Source organism: Pristiophorus japonicus, chromosome 12 (assembly GCF_044704955.1).
Source record: "Pristiophorus japonicus isolate sPriJap1 chromosome 12, sPriJap1.hap1, whole genome shotgun sequence".
Taxonomy (NCBI): Eukaryota; Metazoa; Chordata; class Chondrichthyes; family Pristiophoridae; genus Pristiophorus; species Pristiophorus japonicus.
In genome coordinates, this window is record NC_091988.1 from 40,408,395 (window position 1) to 40,430,103 (window position 21,709).

At 44.1% G+C, this 21,709-nt stretch overlaps 1 protein-coding gene across 2 annotated transcripts in view; it reads right to left on the reverse strand.

The window, feature by feature from the left end:
• The window catches only part of fbln2 (fibulin 2), a 250,263-nt gene that overhangs the window by 17,363 nt on the left and 211,191 nt on the right, over positions 1–21,709 (reverse strand). For both annotated transcript variants that reach the window (XM_070895340.1, XM_070895341.1), the window contains 4 exons: positions 17,465–17,599; positions 15,165–15,302; positions 9,752–9,895; positions 9,436–9,564 (listed from right to left, as the gene is read on the reverse strand). In XM_070895340.1, the coding sequence (XP_070751441.1) occupies positions 9,436–9,564; positions 9,752–9,895; positions 15,165–15,302; positions 17,465–17,599 (546 nt within the window). The remainder of the gene's footprint in view (positions 1–9,435; positions 9,565–9,751; positions 9,896–15,164; positions 15,303–17,464; positions 17,600–21,709) is intronic.

Below are 21,709 nucleotides of genomic sequence, written 5' to 3' on the forward strand. Positions count from 1 at the left end.
ATTAGATAGTGCAAAAGCAAAAATTAACCAATCCTATTTAATAAAGGTGCCTTTCTTTATTCATTTCTAGCACCAGCATCCAATTCTCCAGGAAATTTTAATTTATCTGGCTACAGTGAAGTTGGTGACATTAAGATTAAACGCCTGTGCCCTTTATGGTACATTAAGCATTTTAGTTGTTACACAGATGGTCATAAAAAGAAATCAGGGACTAGGAGAACAGACAAACACTCATTTGGTAAGGACATGTCGGCTTTCCATCAATAATGTATTATTTCTCTGCCACTGTGTGTTGCAGTAAATTTATTTTCGAAACAGACCAAATAAATAGTTCATTTTTGAGAGTAATTATAAACGGCGAAGAGGAGGAGAGGGGGAGAGAGAGGAAAAGAGAGCAGGAGAGAGAGAGAGGGGAGGGGGAGAGGGGGAGAGGGGGGGGGAGAGGGGGAGAGAGAGGAAGAGAGAGAGGGAGGGATGGGGGAGGGGGGAGGGGGAGAGGGAGAGAGGAGAGGGGGAGAGAGGAGAGGGGGAGAGTGAGGAAGAGAGAGAGGGAGGGATGGGGGAGAGGGGAGGGGGAGAGGGGGAGAGGAGGAGAGGGAGAGAGCTCACATTGTGTCCCTGGTTACCATTGTAGCCCTATCTTTTTGTCGCAGATCAAGGATCTACCCCCAAAACTAAAGGTCTGGTTACGCCACGCCAAAATGAAGAAATCCAATGGAGAAACTGAGAATCCTTTTTTTTTTGGCGTACTTAGGCCCCCAAAAGTCGCGTGTAACTATTCAAGTATGCCAAAAAAAATGCTTTGGGCAAAATTGAGCCCATAGACAGGCTAAGTGAGTGGGCAAAAGATTTGGCAGATGGAGTATAATATGTGGGAACATGTGAGGTTATCCACTTTGGCAGAAAAAATAGAAAAGCAAATTATAATTTAAATGGAGAAAAATTGCAAAATGCTGCAGTACAGAGGGACCTGGGGGCTCTTGTGCATAAAACACAAAAAGTTAGTATGCAGGTACAGCAAGTAATCAGGAAGGCAAATGGAATGTTTGCCTTTATTGCAAGGGAGCTAGAGTATAAAAGCAGAAAGTCCTGCTACAACTGTACAGGGTATTGATGAGGCCACACCTGGAGTACTGCGTACAGTTTTGGTCTCCGTATTTAAGGAAGGATATACTTGCATTGGAGGCTGTTCAGAGAAGGTTCACTAGGTTGATTCCAGAGATGAGGGGGTTGACTTATGAAGATAGGTTGAGTAGGTTGGGCCTATACACATTAGAGTTCAGAAAAATGAGAAGTGACCTTATCGAAACATATAAGATAATGAGGGGGCTCGACAAGGTGGATGCAAAGAGGATATTTCCATTCATAGGGGAAACTAAAACTAAGGGACCTAATCTCAGAATAAGGGGCTGCCCATTTAAAACTGAGATGAGGAGGAATTTGTTCTCTCAGAGGGTTGTAAATCTATGGAATTCTCTGCCCCAGAGAATTATGGAGGCTGGATCATTGAATATATTTAAGGCAGGGATAGACAGATTTTTGAGCGATAAGGGAATAAAGGGCTATGGGGAGCAGGCAGAGAAGTGGAGCCATGATCTTATTAAATGGGGGAGCAAGCTCAAGGAGCCAGATAGCCTACTCCTGCTCCTATTTCTTATGTTATTATGTTCTTATTAAATCCACAATCACCAAAATAGTGAGGTTCAAAATGTATTTTACATAAAAATTAACTTTTCATCGTCGAAACCAATGTCCTCGGGGAAGTGTTTGCTAGTGCTGTTGGGGAGGAGTTAAACTAATATGGCAGGGGCATGGGAACCAATGCAGGGAGACAAAGGGAAACAAAAAAGAGACTAAAGCAAAAGACAGAAAGGAGATGAGTAAAAGTGGAGGGTAGAGAAACCCAAGTCAAAAAACAAAAAGGGCCACTGAATATAAAGGGGCTGCAGGAGGGGTCAAAACTAAAAATCATGGTTTAAAAACTAGTATTAAAACACTCTACCTAAACGCACGCAGCATTCGAAATAAAGTAAATGAGTTGACGGCACAAATCATTACAAATGGGTATGATTTGGTGGCCATTACAGAAACGTGGTTGCAGGGTGGCCAAGACTGGGAATTAAACATACAGGGGTATCTGACGATTCGGAAAGATAGACAAGAAGGGAAAGGAGGTGGGGTAGCTCTGTTAATAAAGGATGATATCAGGGCAGTTGTGAGAGACGATATTGGCTCTAATGAACAAAATGTTGAATCATTGTGGGTGGAGATTAGAGATAGTAAGGGGAAAAAGTCACTGGTGGGTGTAGTTTATAGGCCCCCAAATAATAACTTCACGGTGGGGCGGGCAATAATCAAGGGAATAATGGAGGCATGTGAAAAAGGAATGGCAGTAATCATGGGACATTTTAACCTACATATCGATTGGTCAAATCAAATCGCACGGGGTAGCCTGGAGGAGGAATTCATAGAATGCATATGGGATTGTTTCTTAGAACAGTATGTTACAGAACCTACAAGGGAGCAAGCTATCTTAGATCTGGTCCTGTGTAATGAGACAGGAATAATAAACGATCACCTAGTAAAAGATCCTCTCGGAATGAGTGATCACAGTATGGTTGAATTTGTAATACAGATTGAGGATGAGGAAGTAGTGTCTCAAACGAGCGTACTATGCTTAAACAAAGGGGACTACAGTGGGATGAGGGCAGAGTTGGCTAAAGTAGACTGGAAACACAGACTAAACGGTGGCAAAATTAAGGAACAGTGGAGGACTTTTAAGGAGCTCTTTCATAGTGCTCAACAAAAATATATTCCAGTGAAAAAGAAGGGCGGTAAGAGAAGAGATAACCAGCCGTAGATAACCAAGGAAATAAAGGAGAGTATCAAATTAAAAACCAATGCGTATAAGGTGGCCAAGGTTAGTGGGAAAATAAAAGATTGGGAAAATTTTAAACGACAGCAAAGAATGACTAAGAAAGCAATAAAGAAAGGAAAGATAGATTACAAAGGTAAACTTGCGCAAAACATAAAAACGGATAGTAAATGTTTTTACAGATATATAAAACGGAAAAGAGTGACTAAAGTAAATGTTGGTCCCTTAGAAGATGAGAAGGGGGATTTAATAATGGGAAATGTGGAAATGGCTGAGACCTTAAACAATTATTTTGCTTCGGTCTTCAGAGTGGAAGACACAAAAACCATGCCAAAAATTGCTGGTCACAGGAATGTGGGAAGGGAGGACCTAGAGATAATCATTATCACTAGGGGGGTAGTGCTGGACAGGCTAATGGGACTCAAGGTAGACAAGTCCCCTGGTCCTGATGAAATGCATCCCAGGGTATTAAAAGAGATGGCGGAAGTTATAGCAGATGCATTCGATATAATCTACCAAAATTCTCTGGATTCTGGGGAGGTACCAGCGGATTGTAAAGCAGCTAATGTAATGCCTCTGTTTAAAAAAGGGGGCAGACAAAAGGCAGGTAACTATAGGCTGGTTAGTTTAACATCTGTAGTGGGGAAAATGCTTGAAACTATCATTGAGGAAGAAATAGCGGGACATCTAGATAGGAATAGTGCAATCAAGCAGACGCAACATGGATTCATGAAGGGGAAATCATGCTTAACTAATTTACTGGAATTCTTTGAGGATATAACGAGCATGGTGGATAGAGGTGTACCGATGGATGTGGTGTATTTAGATTTTTAAAAGGCATTCCATAAGGTGCCACACAAAAGGTTACTGCAGAAGATAAAGGTACGCGGAGTCAGAGGAAATGTATTAGCATGGATAGAGGATTGGCTGGCTAACAGAAAGCAGAGTCGGGATAAATGGGTCCTTTTCGGATTGGAAATCGGTGGTTAGTGGTGTGCCACAGGGATCGATGCTGGGACCACAACTGTTTACAATATACATAGATGACCTGGAAGAGGGGACAGAGTGTAGTGTAACAAAATTTGCAGATGACACAAAGATTAGTGGGAAAGCGAGTTGTGTAGAGGACACAGAGAGGCTGCAAAGAGATTTAGATAGGTTAAGCGAATGGGCTAAGGTTTGGCAGATGGAATACAATGTCGGAAAATGTGAGGTCATCCACCTTGGGAAAAAAAACAGTAAAAGGGAATATTATTTGAATGGGGAGAAATTACAACATGCTGCGGTGCAGAGGGACCTGGAGGTCCTTGTGCATGAATCCCAAAAGGTTAGTTTTCAGGTGCAGCAGGTAATCAGGAAGGCGAATGGAATGTTGGCCTTCATTGCGAGAGGGATGGAGTACAAAAGCAGGGAGGTCCTTCTGCAACTGTATAGGGTATTGGTGAGGCCGCACCTGGAGTACTGCGTGCAGTTTTGGTCACCTTACTTAAGGAAGGATATACTAGCTTTGGAGGGGGTACAGAGACGATTCACTAGGCTGATTCCGGAGATGAGGAGGTTACCTTATGATGAGACATTGAGTAGGCTGGGTCTTTATTCGTTGGAGTTCAGAAGGATGAGGGGTGATCTTACAGAAACATTTAAAATAATGAACGGGACAGACAAGATAGAGGCAGAGAGGTTGTTTCCACTGGTCGGGGAGACTAGAACTAGGGGGCACAGCCTCAAAATACAGGGCAGCCAATTTAAAACCGAGTTGAGAAGGAATTTCTTCTCCCAGAGGGTTGCGAATCTGTGGAATTCTCTGCCCAAGGAAGCAGTTGAGGCTAGCTCATTGAATGTATTCAAGTCACAGATAGATAGATTTTTAACCGATAAGGAAATTAAGGGTTACGGGAGCGGGCGGGTAAGTGGAGCTGAGTCCACGGCCAGATCAGCCATTATCTTGTTGAATGGCGGAACAGGCTCGAGGGGCTAGATGGCCCACTCCTGTTCCTAATTCTTATGTCCTTATGTTATGTCCTTATGTCCTTATGAAAAAATAATTTTGCACCTCAATAGATGGAGAAATTACTTAACAATTCAGAAGAATAATTTCACTTTTAATAATTACTGTGTCACTTAAGTGGGATGGAGTGTAAATTGTACAGTTGGATGATATATATGGGTGAATATTTATCCAACTAGGCCTGACTGAATGACACACGTGCCAAAATCATAGTGCATTAGTTCCATGCACCCAATAGAACTTGAAGAGCTTTCTCTTTGTACTACAGTTACTCTTCGTATTGTTTGTTTAAAAAATAATTGAAGGAAAAGAAAAATGCAGAAGTTCTGGGGCTGAACTTGTATCACTACCTAGTTGAGTGTAATATGCATCATGAGTGTAGATTCATAGAAGTTTCAGTCGAGAAGAGGCCACTTGGCCCATCATGCCTGTGTAAGTGCCAGCTCTACATTTGATGCATGTACTTTAATCCCAGTTCTCCGTTGCAATGGTAGCTATGGAAATGAATATTTGCTATTGATTTCTTTCAGTTGATACCATTGGAAGATGGGCTATGGTTGTACAATGCACATGTGCTGCAAACTGATCACTGAATAATTTTGTATTGCTATGCAGGTGTTTGCAGCAAGACTGACATCTGGCTTCTTGTTCAAGTAGTTTTATTGTGAAAGCAAAGAAGAGCTTGTAGAACTTGTATCCACCTGGTGTCACCTGACCAGGTAATAGACCTCAACCATTATATAACCACTAGAAATATGGTTCAGCACACTGTTGAATAGTTTTCATTAACTACAACAGTCTGCATGACTGACTGATGCCAGCAAAAGTGTCATACGAATTATGTGTCACTTGGCATTGTTGGATGCACATCTGTACCCAATGGAAGTGAATATTTATACATTAATCTTTTAAAGTGTTGAAATAAATAATCTGAAGTGCCATTCTTTGAAAGCATTCTCACGACAATGGTCCAAGGCAGTATTGCTTCCAGATTTAAGGCTTATTTTTACCAGCTGTTAACAGCTAATGCCAGGTTTTTGATTTCATTTTTCCCTCTAGTGCTGACAAAAAGTAGCTACCACCCTGGAACATAGTCTAGCATAGTGATGGTCCTGTTGGCCCGTTACCCACATTTTCACATTGATAACACTGGAGATGAATCTAACTAGAAGCTGTCCTACCAAACAAAGCTATACTTGGCAAAGCAGAATTCTAAGCAGGTGTTCAAACTGCATTTGATAAGATAGTGACGACTATCCCATTGCCACAAAGGCAGAGTTTCTCCCTTTTCCGCAGTGCTTAGATCTGTTGATAAAAATGGCTCTTGTGACACATGGAGTCCGCTGGGTGGATATTTAAATATTTATATATGTCAGCTGCTGTCATAACATGAAAACCATAAGAAAGAGGCAATAGTGGAACCGTCATTGGTGATAACCTGTCACTGATAGCCAAGTGCAAAATGCGGTCCAAAGGATATTATATTGCAAGTGAACACTACTTTGCGTATGAACCAGTTGGAGTGGAGATAATTTATAGGTTCAACTTACCAGGAATACATCAAAATCAGAAATGTGCCTTGTGGGAAATCACAGTGCAATTCTAACTTTGATATACCAAATGGGCTAACCGGCATGATTGTGGTGAGGCAGAAATTCAGCTAGTACAAGCGCTTACCCTACTGTCTCTTCCAGGGTCAGTGAGATTTGTATCACTCAGGCAAGCCCCAGGCATTGTCATTGCTTCTGATAGACAGCCCACTTATTTGGGAAGTAAAATGCTTCTGTGGGCTTAAAACATTGTAGGACCTTAAATGGGCAGGCATCAGCAGAAGATCTTACATGGGCAGGCATCATCAGAAGAGTTTTTCATACTGATCGCCAAGATGTCTGAATGCATTGCTGCAGGCACAGGGCCACTAGATTTAATTATGTAGTTGTGAAAGTGCTCTTGAAAAATGGTACAGGCAGAAAGGAGACCCTCTTTGGAATGGAGAGATGTAGAACTCCAATGAGGATTGCTCAGGGATGGTGGAGGGAAGTAGCCAGGACTGTCAATTCCACCACTCCACATGCTGCTCCTCATCACAAGCAAAATGTCTAAAGACCAGATCAGACAAGATACGAGCAGTCAGCTGTGCCTCCTAACAATGCACTGCACCAAATATGTCGGCTTCTCACACAGACCCCCCTTCACACTTTATTAAAGTGCTTGAGTCATTTACTAGCATGCCTCTTACAACACCAACCCTCAACTGGAATTGTTCCTACACTCACAGCCTTTCTTCCAATCACCTTGGTAAAAGCCTCACAACCAATCAAGGGTCCTGAATTTTCATGGAGCTCTCCTGACTTCCCACCATAACTTCTGTAAAAACCCTTGAGAAATGTTCAGCCATCTGTGCTGTTTCTCTGGGGTTTCCAGCAAGTTCCCATTTCAGAACACAGGGGTAGAAATTCTGATGTAACCACTTCTGTCAAATTTGACACTCCCAGCTTAAGATTTTCCATCCATTAAAGTTAATGTCCTGAAAATCGCAGGCTGGGAATGTACATACATGCCCCCGGTGTGTGGCAGGAACTGGTGCATCAAAGTTTGAAATCCCTAATTGCACCTGTCACCCCCCCGCCCCTCCACCCCCCCCTCACCCCTTCCATTACAGTTTGCAGACACCCGAGTTTTATTTCAGCTTTTAGTAACCAAAGATAATTCTCAATTTTTGCATTCTCTTTAAAAGAGACGAAAGACCTTAACAGCCAGGAGAGATTTGGGACAAGTGGGAAATGCCAAATCTCAGACCGCTTACCTCTTATGAGATGGAAGCCATGCACATCTTGAGGAAAGGGGCCACTGAAGGTGTTGGAGATGGTGAAGTAGGAGGGCATATAACAACTGAGGATTCACCAGTACATTCTCTTCCTAATGTACCTTTCATTGATTGCCAGTGTCCCATATCATGAAAATGCCATGCCACTCCATTAGACATGCCATGGGAACAAGGCGCAGGCCTTTCAGCAACTGGCAATGGCAACACTTATCAGCATGCGCCCCAACTCATGGCCAGTGACATACACTCCAGGGGAGTTAGATAATGAGGAACAGAGGAGTACACTGGGTGAGACACAGAGCATGAGTGAGCAATTAGTTATGGAACACGGAGGAAGATGTTGCTGGCTGGAGAGTCAGGAGAAGTCACCTCTTAGACCCCGTAGTGAAAAGAATGATGTTGGCAAAGCATCAAGAATTGGTGGGAAACATCAGAGTACTGTGAAGGGCAGTGCAAGTGGAGGAGTTTATTAGCAGCATACACAGCACACTGCAGGACCAGCTAGCAGGACTGTAGTTTGTTATCGAGCATGTGGCAGCTCCAAGGGTATCTGCAGGAGACTCCCAGAGCAGCTTTTCATCCTGCATGGATGCTCAGACTTCTTCCATGGAGGCCTTGGATGCCAGATTGGAAAGGCTGTCTCTTCCATTTTAGGCAGGCTTAGTGACTGGTTGTAAACAGGTATTACACAGGATTAAGAGCTCAAATTCGCACACTGTCACAAAGGAGAAGCACTAGGCGCATATGTATTGTACCCCAATAAAATAAAATAAAATATACAAAACTATTTTCTAAGTCATTTTAAAATGTATTTTCAGTCATTTAAAATCGGGTGACTCACAGGTGGTTGATTGATTAAAATGCTTATTTTCTGTGATAAACCCAGCCCGATTGTGTGGGTCATTATAGATTTTCCGTTCGGCAAATGCAAGTGAGTTTGAGTGGAAACTCGGGAGGGGTGGGGTGGAAACTCTTCCAAACGGCCGCAATTTTGGGTGCAACTTGCGCCGGAATCGCCGATTGCGCCCAAAGCGAAACTCTACCTGAGTATGATTTACACGCAGCATAAGTGAGGTGGAAATGGCAGAAAATGGGGTGAATTATGCCACTATGCCATTATCACCTCATTTACATGTACATCTGTCAGAGATTATGACAGAAATTCGGGTAATTGACCACCACAAATTACCCCAGTTACTGATCCAAAATCATGCTTCTATGTCCCAGCACAATGTGATATTCTACATCGGAGTGCTATATGCTGTATCATAGTGCCACCAGTAAAGTCATTATTTTCCGTGTACTGTTATGAATAGACCATAGACATCATAGTGAAAGGTTTGTTTGTGCACAGACTGATGCGGGACCCAAGCTGGTCAAACTGCTCAAGCTATAAGAGCTCACACTGTCTTATAATACTGCAGTACTGGGACTCTGCCAAAAGAGGCCGTCAGCAGAATCTGAGATCTGCAGATTTTCGTTTTGCAGAAATATTTTCTGCAAATCCTGACTCCAAAACATAGGCCTCAGATTACAGGCCTGAGGAAGTTTCCACTCCAATAGGAGCAAGAGTATTAACATTCCAAATCACAGCGATTTACAATGGGGGTGTGGCAGGGCCGTCAGGTACATGGGTCTTAAGGAAACTGAACTATCTTTATAGGGTCTCAGGATATTTGCATTTTCTAGAGTAATCTGGAATACTAATACAAACATTTTACATACCAATGCATGTTCTGCTGAGAGAGTTATACTGATAACCACTCTTACAATCGCAGCGATAGCTTCCAGGTATGTTCTGACAGACTTGTCCTTCACCGCAACGATGCACTCCACTCTGACATTCATCAACGTCTGCGCAAACAAAGATTCATAGGGTTCACTACAGTGGAAACATTAATTGTCCCATCAGATCTTTAAAGTACAGTGTGTGTTAAAGGATTTATGCAGTCTGTCTGTGCATTTCAGTGGCTTTATTTCTAAAATGTAATATGAAGATTGTAGGTATATAGATTTGCAGAGTGTAACGAAATGTACTTACCAATGCACCGAGTACCATCAGGGCTAGCATGATAACCCCTTCCACAAGTAATGTAATTTCTTTGGCAGGTGTAAGATCCAACAGTGTTAATGCAGTTGAACCCAGGTTTGCAGGGCTGAGCTAAAGCAGTGCATTCATTAACATCTGTAATGAAAATTAATAAAAACAATTAATCTCTTTGTCCTAAAATGCCAGCCCTCATATGTATAAATTAGTTCATTAACCCGTAAATAGTTCAGTGAAATGTTGAGCAGTGACCCTCAATAAATATTCAGTTACATGCTGTTGTTTTATGTAACGCACTGCACATTACACTACACCGATTTTATTACACCATTATCTTTCTATTGTTTTAACAGGACTCGTGCATCTTGTTTTTCTCATACAAATTTCAGACTGTATGAAGATTACACATTAATTTATTTTCGCTGTTTACTGATTTTTTGACTGTGTTTTATTTTGGTATCGCCACTTTAGGTAAAGCAGTACAACTTCATGATCGCGCACTAATGTTTAGAAAGGTACAATGCGAGTCCACAACTGTACAATAAGCATTGTGCTCAGACAGTGTTTGTAATGAAGATCACTAGATTAATCCCTGGGATGAGAAGATTGATCTAGGAGGGGAGATTGAGTAGATTGGGCCTATACCCTCTGGAGTTTAGAAGAACGATAAGTGTTCTCATTGAAATATATAAGATCCTGAGGGGGCTGACAGGGTAGATGGTGAGAGGCTGTGACCCCTGGCTGGAGAGGCTAGGATTAGGGGGCATACTAAGGATAAGGGGTCAACCGTTTAAGACTAAGATGAGAAGGAATTTCTTCACTCAGAGGGTTGTGAGTCTTTGGAATTCTCTATCCAAAGGGCTGTGAATGCTGTGTCATTCAGTATATTCAAGGCTGAGACAGATAGATTTTTGGACCCTTGGGGAATCAAGGGATATAAGGATCGGGTGGGAAAGTGGAGTTGAGGTTGAAGATCAGCCATGATCTTATTGAATAGTTGATGGGGCTCGAAGGGCTGTATGGCCTACTCCTGCTCCTAATTCTCATGTTCTGATGTTCTAAAGCATCAGTGCTCGTAACAGTTGAGTTGTCTCTAAGTATTTTTATTTTTAAGTCTAGATTTTTTTTTCATGTGTTAAAGCGCAGTGGATATTTTACATATTAGTTACTATTGTTATTCTAGAACGATTATGTCAAGAGGAGAAATGTCTTCTCTCAGAGAGTCGTAAATCGTTGGAATTCTCTGCCCCAGAGAGTTGTGGAGGCTGGGTCATTGAATATATTTAAGGTGGAAATAGACAGATTTTTGAACAATAAGGAGTGAAGGGTTATGGAGAGTGGGTGAGGAAGTGGAGCTGAGCCCAGGATCAGATCAGCCATGATCTTATTAAATGGTGGAGCAGGCTCGAGGGGCCAATGGCCTACTCCTGCTCCTATTTCTTCTTATGTAATAGGCAAAGTTTGTTAGTTATTATACTATCTGGCTGTCTTTCCGTAGTTTATTGAGACAAGTCTCCTGTATCTAAGGCAGCAGTCATGCATGTGTATACCTGACTACAATAGTGTAGGAGGACTGACAATTCCATACATCATCAAGGGTACAGTGTTTATATAGTCTTGTGCTACACATTGTACTCCTAGGAATCAGCATGCAATTAACCACAAATCTATGCACATTGCACCCAAATACTATTTTCCCCATAGGCACCGACCAGTGTTGAATTAAGGATATGATCCAGGGAGTTCCTGTTAAAAAGTACAAACTTTCCCCAAGTATTTTTCTCAAAAAATAAAATTGATTTTGGGACGGCAGAACTCAATTTCAACAAATATAATTACTCTTGATTTTTTTCAGTGAAATTCATACTCGCATAAGATGAAGATTTTGTTATTTTATGGATAAATGTTTGGCTTGATTTTAAGTCAACCAGGCAATGGGAATCAAATGGCAGGACAGACATGTCGGGCTGGATTTTACAGGAATCAATAGGCGCGATCGGTGATGAGTCAGGTGGGAATGTGTTATTTTTCTCCCAGCGGGTCAGGACTCCACTGTGAACCCGTCACCACACGCCTTTCCCCAATGTCGGGTCTGTCCGCGCTGAACAGACCCAACAAGTAGTGCTGGGTTCACAGCGGGGGACCCAAGTCAGGTAATTAATAGCTTGTTTCGAGCCACTTAAGAATGAATGTCAGCTCACCTTCTGCATTGACAGCTCGCCCACGCTGGTTATGGACTACATCTATGAAGCTGAGGCAGGAGGTCAGTGGCCATTGAATCAGCTGTTGAGTTGACAGCTTCAAATGAAAAATAAAAGCTCCCACCTTACAGAGATATCTTCCCTCAGCCACAAACTCTTCCTCATTGCATTTCCACGACAGATGCACCATGCTGCAATTCTTTACATGAGTCTCCATACAATCTGACCTCATTACCTCACTCATCATTGACAGATCGTTTCTGTCATCTCTGCTTCACCTGCCATCTATTTCATCAGCATGGGTGCCATTTATACTCTCTGACCTTGGTCCTCAGAATCCTACCACAATCGGCCCCAACACCTGCAGTACCAACAAGAACACCACCAACCTTCTCCGCAATCACCTGATGCTGCACAGGACAGAGGGTATCAGCACCTGACCACATTGCTGCCCAGGAGGCCAGGGATGGCCTTACCATGGCCAGCTTTACTTCACTTGACACTGTACACCCTGGCTGCCACATGATGTGCCAGGTTGGCACCATCCCACACCAACACCATAAAGCACCTGACAATGCCCAAGCCATTCCTTTCATATTCATCAACATTGCAGGAGCTACCGTTATGTCTCACATGAACATTACATAAAACACACAAGTGCCTACCCTTGTGTTGTTAGTTGGTATGATTGCACTAGGATGAGAGTGAGTGTAAGGGGGCTGTGATAACATTGATAGAGAGGGATGGGTGGAGGTGCAAGGTACATTGGTGTGAGTAAGGATGTGCAGGAGTAGGGTAGGGAAGACCGAGTGATGAGGATGTGATGAGAGGCACAGCAAGATGAGGTTGAGTGTGGCTTTTGTACTAATGTTTCATGATCTACTGAGATCATTAAAATGTTTGCAGTACTGCACCCAGATCCTCCTGACCACATCCCTGCTTGTGCCCTCCTGTACAATGAGTAACCAGGCTGTGATGGGGAGGTCTCTTCAGCTCATGGGAAGGGAAGAGGACCTCCCTGCATGCTGTAACTCTCCATAAGCATATGGAGGGAATCGTGGGAGACCCTGTATGCAGCCTTGCACCTCTGTGCAGTGCTTTTCAGTTTTTGCAGCACCTCAATGCTGTAGAACACTGACAGCACAAGTGTTAAAAGAAAGTTGGCCATGGTCCCTTTAAGGAAACCGGTTGATGGCGCGTCATCAAATGACATCACCAGACCCGCTTCCTCTAATTGGCAGGGAAACGTAGTAGGAGGGCTTAACAAGTCCAATCAGGGGAAATTCATTTCAGAGGCCAGGATGGAGACAGCAGCGGGATGGGGACCCGCCACCGACGTTGGCCACCACGGACCTACCGAGGGTTGTAAAATCGCGGCCATCGTAACCTCTCTCCACAGGTGCAGCATTTTCTAGGCCGCAGACAGTCAAACCGATTCAAAGTATCCTTTCCTCTGAATGAAAATGGTTTATTCCCCTAGAACAAATTTGTGTCGCAGTACAGCGGGACCTGGGGGTATTTGTGCATGAAACACAAAAGGATAGTATGCAGGTACAGCAAGTGATCAGGAAGGCCAATGGTATCCTGGCCTTTATTGCAAAGCGGATAGAGTATAAATGCAGGGAAGTCTTGCTACAGTTATACAGGGTATTGGTGAGGCCATACCTGGAATACTGCGTGCACTTTTGGTTTCCATATTTATGAAAGGACATACTTGCTTTGGAGGCAGTTCAGAGAAGGTTCACTAGGTTGATTCTGGGGATGAGGGGGTTGACTTATGAGGATAGGTTGAGTAGGTTGGGCCTCTACTCATTGGAATTCAGAAGAATGAGAGGTGATCTTATCGAAACATATAAGATTATGAGGGGGCTTGACAAGGTGGATGCAGAGAGGATGTTTCCACTGATGGGGGAGACTAGAACTAGGGGGCATAATCTTAGAATAAGGGGCCGCCCATTTAAAACAGAGATGAGGAGGAATTTCTTCTCTCAGAAGGTCGTACATCTGTGGAATTCGCTGCCTCAGAGAGCTGTGGAAGCTGGGACATTGAATAAATTTAAGACAGAAATAGACAGTTTCTTAAACGATAAGGGGACAAGGGGTTATGGAGAGCAGGCGGGGAAGTGAAGCTGAGTCCATGATCAGATCAGCCATGATCTTATTGAATGGCGGAACAGGCTCGAGGGGCCGTATGGCCTACTCCTGCTCCTATTTCTTATTATGTTCTTATGTCTGTGGTGAATTGGAAATATTTTTTATGCTACTTAGAAATGGACTAGAAGATGCCAACGATAAACTACTTTCATTAATAATACCTGTAGTAATGTTATTTCCTATTTCTTAAATTTGAACTATTTCAGAACTTTTTAAAACAAGATTTGTTGATGCTTTCTGAAGTTAGAGTTCATGAAACCTCACCTTTCAAGACAAGCTTTGGATAAAATAATATTGCACTTTTAGTAAGAAGCATCCACCTAAACATAGCACCAAAAATCATTCTTCATCAAGTTTGCTTTAAAAGTAAACCAGAAAATGCTTTTAATTCTTCAAGTGACTGCAGTATTCGCACTCACTTAATGAAACACAACCAAGTCAATCTGCAGACATCTAGGCCTTGATTAGCTAGTACACCATTTCAGCAGCTTTATTGCTGCAGGGGTGGTTTTGTTCCAGCATCATAATGCGTGATCTTTTAAAATAACGTGTAAAATGGGATTTACTGGAATTGATCAGGACTGCTGACAGTCTACAAGTTAAAGCTTGCATGGTGGGAGGAATGGTGCAGCTGCCTGAAGCCTTTTCATTAAATTAGAAGTAAATTGAGAAAAATGAATTCCAAATTAGGTTAGAATTAAAACATATTTTATCGGTATTATACCATTAAGAATTCCAGCAGCATTTCTTCACCAAATTAAAAACAATCAAATTATAATGAGTCCTATAAATTTGTGGGGTTGAATACACCTCCACAGTTCTGCCTCACTACGATCAGTGATAGAAAGTTACCCAATTCATTTTTAGATGTCAATGCTTCAAAAGGTGTACACAATGGGTGAACTGAACAAAAATTCAACTGCTGGTTTTAATGTCTGCAAAATTACTTGGATGTACTATTCCATAAAATATTAAACTGGATTCAATTTTTAATTAATCTTGTTTCTTCATACAACTCTTATAAAGATTATTTTTTCCAGAAAGTCTATTACCATGGCAGTTGCCTTGTGAACCCTGCAGGAATCCCTCAGAACAACGCATTTTTAAATGACAACGGAATGACCCTGGAGTGTTCTGGCATTCATAATTTACTGCGCAGTTGTGATTGCCTCGCTCACATTCATTGATATCTGAAAATGGAAAAAGAGAGTGTCAGCATCCACTGTTCAGCACTGTGCTAATCATGAAGAAAGCAATGCCGTGTTTATCTAATTCATCAGGCAGAGGGATACTAGCACAAGAATTACCCAGGGCACTTCCTATTTCAGCCACACATAGCAAGTAGCCTGGAAACAAATTTAGATTTTTCTTAAGCAAGAGCACTAAGTAACGAGGAATTTCTACAGCTAAATGTTTTTCTGACTGGGATTTTGATTATTATCTTGAATATTAACAGGCATTCTTTATTAGCTAACTGGCATTTTCCTTATGATGCATTTCTACATTTGGCATACATAGGTTTTTTGTACATTTTTATGCGTGTTAAGTAATCAAATTGACCCCATCAAAGGTAACATCTTTTTGCCATGTTGCCTAATGGTATTTTTTGTGAGGCTCTGTGATTATGATGACCCATTCCCCACAGATCAGTGATCTATCCTAGTGCAGCAAGTGTGCATTCTGGGTTTGGCATTTATCGATTGGTTCTGTAGATAGGGCATCCAACCACAAGGTGGGGTTAGACCCCTAATTTGAAAGTAAATGCAACTGCAGGACATCCTGTTCGAGTAATTACTGCAAGTAGAATTGCCACACTGGTTTAAGTAAAATCATTAAATATGTTTCTGGCAGACTATTGATTATACAATGTGAAATGTGGGTGACCAAACTAGAGAATTTACAATTTGGCAACTGCTTCCGCAGTGCACAGAATAATGTATCTTGTTCGGCAGGATACAGCAGAATGATCCAGCTCGAGCCTGGGCGAGCAGTCTGTGAAAAAGGTTGTTGTAGAGTTCCTACCATTATGTTGGTCTTAGGTGTGCCAAGAAGACAAAGCCTAAAAATACGGCATAACCCTGTTAGCGGTGCTTTATGATATCACATGCGATGAGCAGTTAAAATTAAGCAGCTCCATTCCCAACAATTCCCGATTGTAACAGCGCTGTTTTGCCGTTGGTTGAGGCTCCCACCGGACTCAGGCGGGAACCTCATGTATACATGTTAATCGGGAGCCTGGCATGTCAATAGGACCCCTTGGTATTTTGCCTGAGCCCATAGCGGGATAGCCACCATGCCTCCCCTATCAGGTTGAACTAGGCAGACAGCTGGTGGGAAGGACAAAGAGGTCCTCCAGATAAGTGGAAAAAATTCCTTTGTGGGGCCTGAAGGTGTGCTCCTCCTGAGATAATTGGCCTCCCACAATCATAACCATTCCACTTGGCGCCAAATATGACTGTAGCCACTGGTCTTGGCCAGTTCGGTCAATGGTGGTAGTACCAAGCTACTCTTGGTGATGGACATTGCAGTCCTCAGAGTACATTGTTGGTACACTCAATGCTTCCTCCAAATGGTGTCGAGGTAACATAGCAATAACATAATACCTTGAAACTGAATTCTAATTTTCAAACTGACATGATGGAATTGAAACTCAAAGGGGGAGAAATTTGGTGCGTAAACGATTTTTCGCCTGGGCATAGCACGATGAACGACACCCGCAAAATTCGGCAGGAGTTTAGCGGTGGCGGTAACTGGTAGCGCCCCGCTCCGCTGCACCAGCGGCGACAATGTAAGCACCGTGCGCAGCGACCCATTTTCGCCCCAGAGCGAAAATTCGGTCGCGGCCCCTGAAGCTGCACTGGGCGATGCCAGCAACAACTTCAAGGGGCGAGTACCGGGCTGTAGGCCGCTCACGGAGTGACATTTAAAGGGGAGGTGGGGAATTGAAAAAGAAATGGCCGACTTATCAGTTGCGGCCTGCTGGATGTTGAATCGCGGGGTCCATGCTGCGATCTTCCAGCCCGGCACTCCACTTGTGTGCCAGGCTGATGCCAAGGCATGCAGCTCCCTGGTGGTCCAGGTCGGGAACCCTTTCTCGGCTCGCAGAGTCAACAGCTTGCTCCTCCCCTTTAATGAAGGGAGGGCCCTGTCTACGCGGCAGTGCTACGTGTCCCATCATGCAATTTTGCCCCCAAATTCTCTGGATTATCAGGCCTCTGGATTATCAGGCCTCTGGATTACCAGTCCAGTAACATAACCATTGCACTACCATACACAATGAATGTACGAAAAGAAAAAAAAGTCAACAAATTAAGAATGTTAAATGTCAAAGTACTTCAGACTTATTTCAAACCTTGGCAGTGATCATCCATTTGTTCAAAGCCTGTTCCACAAATAATCGTTTTCTGGCATCTAAAGGAACCAATTGTATTAATACAGATTTCCCCAAATTTGCAGTTCTGCGCCTCCGTCAAACACTCATTAATATCTGCAGGAAAACATTACAAAGCATAACAGTCACAATGTTAAGATATTGACTCTCACATTTTCTATTTCTAAACTTAAAAATACATCCATGAGAAATAAGTGTGAACTCTGCCAGTGAAAAGCATCTGGGTTTTGCAAAAATTGTTGGTTTCATGTTCAAAATACTGAATCCACAAATCCTGAGTGAGAATGATTTTTGGTTCCTACTCACCCGAGTCTCTGCCTAAAATCTCCGAAGGACAATGAGACTGAAGTAAACTCTTACCTTTTTGGAGTCTGGCTCAAAAAAAGAGCCATTTTGCTTCTAGACAAGGTAATCAAGGGTGTCTGGTGATAGGGGAGTTTATGTCCAAGCAGTAAAACTGTGTCACGGTGTAGCAGATAATCTAATATTCGAGAACAGATAAAGCTGCCTTGGTGATGGAGGAGCCAGAACTCATTTGCCTATCGTTTCAGATAGATACAGCAGCTGTCTAAACAGCGTACTCCATGAATGCTGTACGCCTCTCTGCACATGCCATGCCTCATCATCATCATCATAGGCAGTCCCTCGGAATCAAGGAAGACTTCTTCCACTCCTGAAGTGAATTCTTTGGCAGCTGAACAGTCCAATACGATAGCCACAGACTCTGTCACAGGTGGGACAGACGTTCACCGAGGGAAGGGGTGGGTGTGACTGGCTTGCCGCACGCTCTTTCTGCTACCTGCGCTTGATTTCTGTATGCTCTCGGCATTGAGACTCGAGGTGCTCAGCGTCCTCTCGGATGCACTTCCTCCACTTAGGGCGGTCTTGGGCTAAGAACTCCCAGGTGTCAGTGGGGATGTCGCACTTTATCAGGGAGACTTTGAGGGTGTCCTTGTAGCATTTCCGCTGCCCACCTTTGGCTCATTTGCCGTGAAGGAGCTCTGTGTAGAGCACTTGCTTTAGGAGTCTCGTGTCTGGCATGTGAACTATGTGGCTTGCCCAGCAAAGCTGATCAAGTGTGGTCAGTGCTTCAATGCTGGGGAAGTTAGCTGGATGAGGACGCTGATGTGCCTGTTCTCTCAGGGGATTTGTAAGATCTTGCAGAGACATTATTGGTGATATTTCTCCAGCAACTTAAGGTATCTGCTGTACATGGTCCATGTCTCTGAGCCATACAGGAGGGCGGGTATTACCTGTAGACCATGAGCTTGGTGGCAATTTTGGGGACCTGGTCTTCAAACACTCTTTTCCTCAGGCGGCCGAAGGCTGCACTGGCGCACTGGAGGCAGTGTTGGATCTCGTCGTCGATGCCTGCTTTTGTTTATAGGAGGCTCCCGAGGTATGGGAAATGGTCCACGGTGTCCAGGGCCGCACCGTGGATCTTGATGACAGGGGGCAGTGCTGTGCGGTGAGGACAGGCTGGTGGAGGACCTTTGTCTTAAGGATGTTTAGCGTAAGGCCCATGCATTCGTACGCCTCAGTAAATAAGATCATAAGAACATAAGAAATAGGAACAGGAGTAGGCCCCTCAAGCCTGCTCCGCCATTCAATAAAATCATGGCTGATCTGATCGTAGACTTAGCTCCACCTCCCCGCCCGCTCCCCATAACCCCTTATCCTTTTATCGTTTAAGAAACTGTCTATTTCTGTCTTAAATTTATTCAATGTCCCAGCTTCCACAACTCTCTGAGGCAGTAAATTCCACAGATTTACAACCCTCTGAGAGAAGAAATTTCTCATCTCAATTTTAAATGGGTGGCCCCTTATTCTAAGATCATGCCCTCTAGTTCTAGTCTCCCCCATCAGTGAAAACATCCTCTCTGCATCCACCTTGTCAAGCCCTCTCATAATCTTATACGTTTCGATAAGATCACCTCTCATTCTTCTGAATTCCAATGTGTAGAGACCCAACCTACTCAACCTTTCCTCATAAGTCAACCCCCTCATCCCCGGAATCAACCTAGTGAACCTTTTCTGAACTGCCTCCAAAGCAAGTATATCCTTTCGTAAATATGGAAACCAAAACTGCACGCAGTATTCCAGGTGTGGCCTCACCAATACCCTGTATAGCTGTGGCATAAGACAGATTGGGTCTGTGATGGATCCGTAGGTAAGGATCACGGCCTGCATGTCGTCATGGAACAGGCGGAGGATGGTGCCGAACTTTTGGGGGCATCCGAAACAGACGAGGACGCTCCATAGACCCTCGCAGTTGACAGTGTCAAAGGCCTTTGTAAGGTCGAAGAAGGCCATGTATAAGGGCTGGCGCTGTTCCCTGCATTTTTCCTGTAGCTGTCGCACTGCAAAAATCATGTCCGTTGTGCCCCGTAGGGGACGAAATCCGCACTGTGACTCCGGGAGGAGCTCCTCGGTCACGGGAAGAAGTCGGTTGAGGAGGACTCTAGCGACGACTTTCCCAGTGGCTGATAGCAGGGAGATTCCCCTGTAGTTGCCGCAGTCGGACTTGTCCCCTTTTTTAAAGATGGTCATGATTACTGCATCTCTGAGATCTCCCAGCATGCTCTTCTCCCTCCAGATGAGAGAGATGAGGTTGTGTATTCATGCCAGCAGTGCCTCTCCCGACATACTTCAATGCCTCAGTAGGGATTCCGACCGCATCCTAGCCTTGTTGTTTTTAAGCTGTCTTATGGCATCTACCATCCTCCACCTGCTCCACGACGACATGCAGGCTGTGATCCTTACCAACGGATCCATCACAGACCCAATCCACGTCCGGACTGGGGTCAAACAGGGCTGCGTCATCACCCCAACCCTCTTCTCAATCTTTCTCTCCGCCATGCTCCACCTCACAGTCAACAAGCTGGAGTGGAACTAAACTACCGAACCAGTGGGAACCTGTTCAATTTGCGCCATCTCCAGGCCAGATCCAAGACCACCCCAACCTCTGTCGTTGAGCACAGTATGCAGACGACGCCTGCGTCTGCGCACATACGGAGGCTGCACTCCAGGACATAGTCGACGTATTTAATGAGGCGTACGAAAGCATGGGCCTTATGCTAAACATCCGTAAGACAAAGGTCCTCCACCAGCCTGTCCTCACTGCACAGCACTGCCCCCCAGTCATCAAGATCCACGGCGCAGCCCTGGACACCGTGGACCACATCCCATATCTTGGGAGCCTCCTATCAACAAGGGCAGGCATCGACAAAGAGATCTAACACCACCTCCAGTGCGCCAGTGCAGCCTTCGGCTGCCAGAGGAAAAGAGTGTTTGAAGACCAGGCCCTCAAAACTGCCACCAAGCTCATGGTCTACAGGGCTGTAGTAATACCTGCCCTCCTGTGTGGTTTAGAGACATGGACCATGTACAGTAGACACCTCAAGTTGCTGGAGAAATATCACCAACGATGTCTCCGCAAGATCCTACAAATCCCCTGGGAGGACAGGCGCACCAACATCAGCGTTCTCATCCAGGCTAACATCCCCAGCATTGAAGCACTGACCACATTCGATCAGCTTTGCTGGGCAGGCCACATAGTCCGCATGCCAGACTGGCGACTTCCAAAGCAAGTGCTCTACTTGGAGCTCCTTCACGGCAAATGAGCCAAAAGTGGGCAGCGGAAACGTTGCAAGGACATCCTCAAAGCCTTCCTGATAAAGTGAAACATCCCCACTGACCTGGAAGTCCCTGGCCCAAGGCCGCCCTAAGTGGAGGAAGTGCATCCAAAAGAGCGCTGAGCACCTCGAGTCTCGTAGCCGAGAGCATGCAGAGCATGCGGCAAACCAGTCCCACCCACCCCTTCCCTCAACGACTATCTGTCTCACCTGTGACAGAGTCTGTGGCTCTCGTATTGGACTGTTCAGCCACCAAAGAACTCACTTCAGGAGTGGAAGCAAGTCTTCCTTGATTCCGAGGGACTGCCCATAATGATGGGGTATAGCTGTAGCAAGACTTCCCTGCTTTTATACTCCATCCCCTTTGCAATAAAGGCCAAGATTCCATTGGCCTTCCTGATCACTTGCTGTACCTGCATACTATCCTTTTGTGTTTCATGCTCAAGTACCCCCAGGTCCCACTCTATTGCAGCACTTTGCAATCTTTCTCCATTTAAATAATAACTTGCTCTTTGATTTTTTCACCAAAGTCCATGACCTTGCACTTTCCAACATTATACTCCATGTGCCA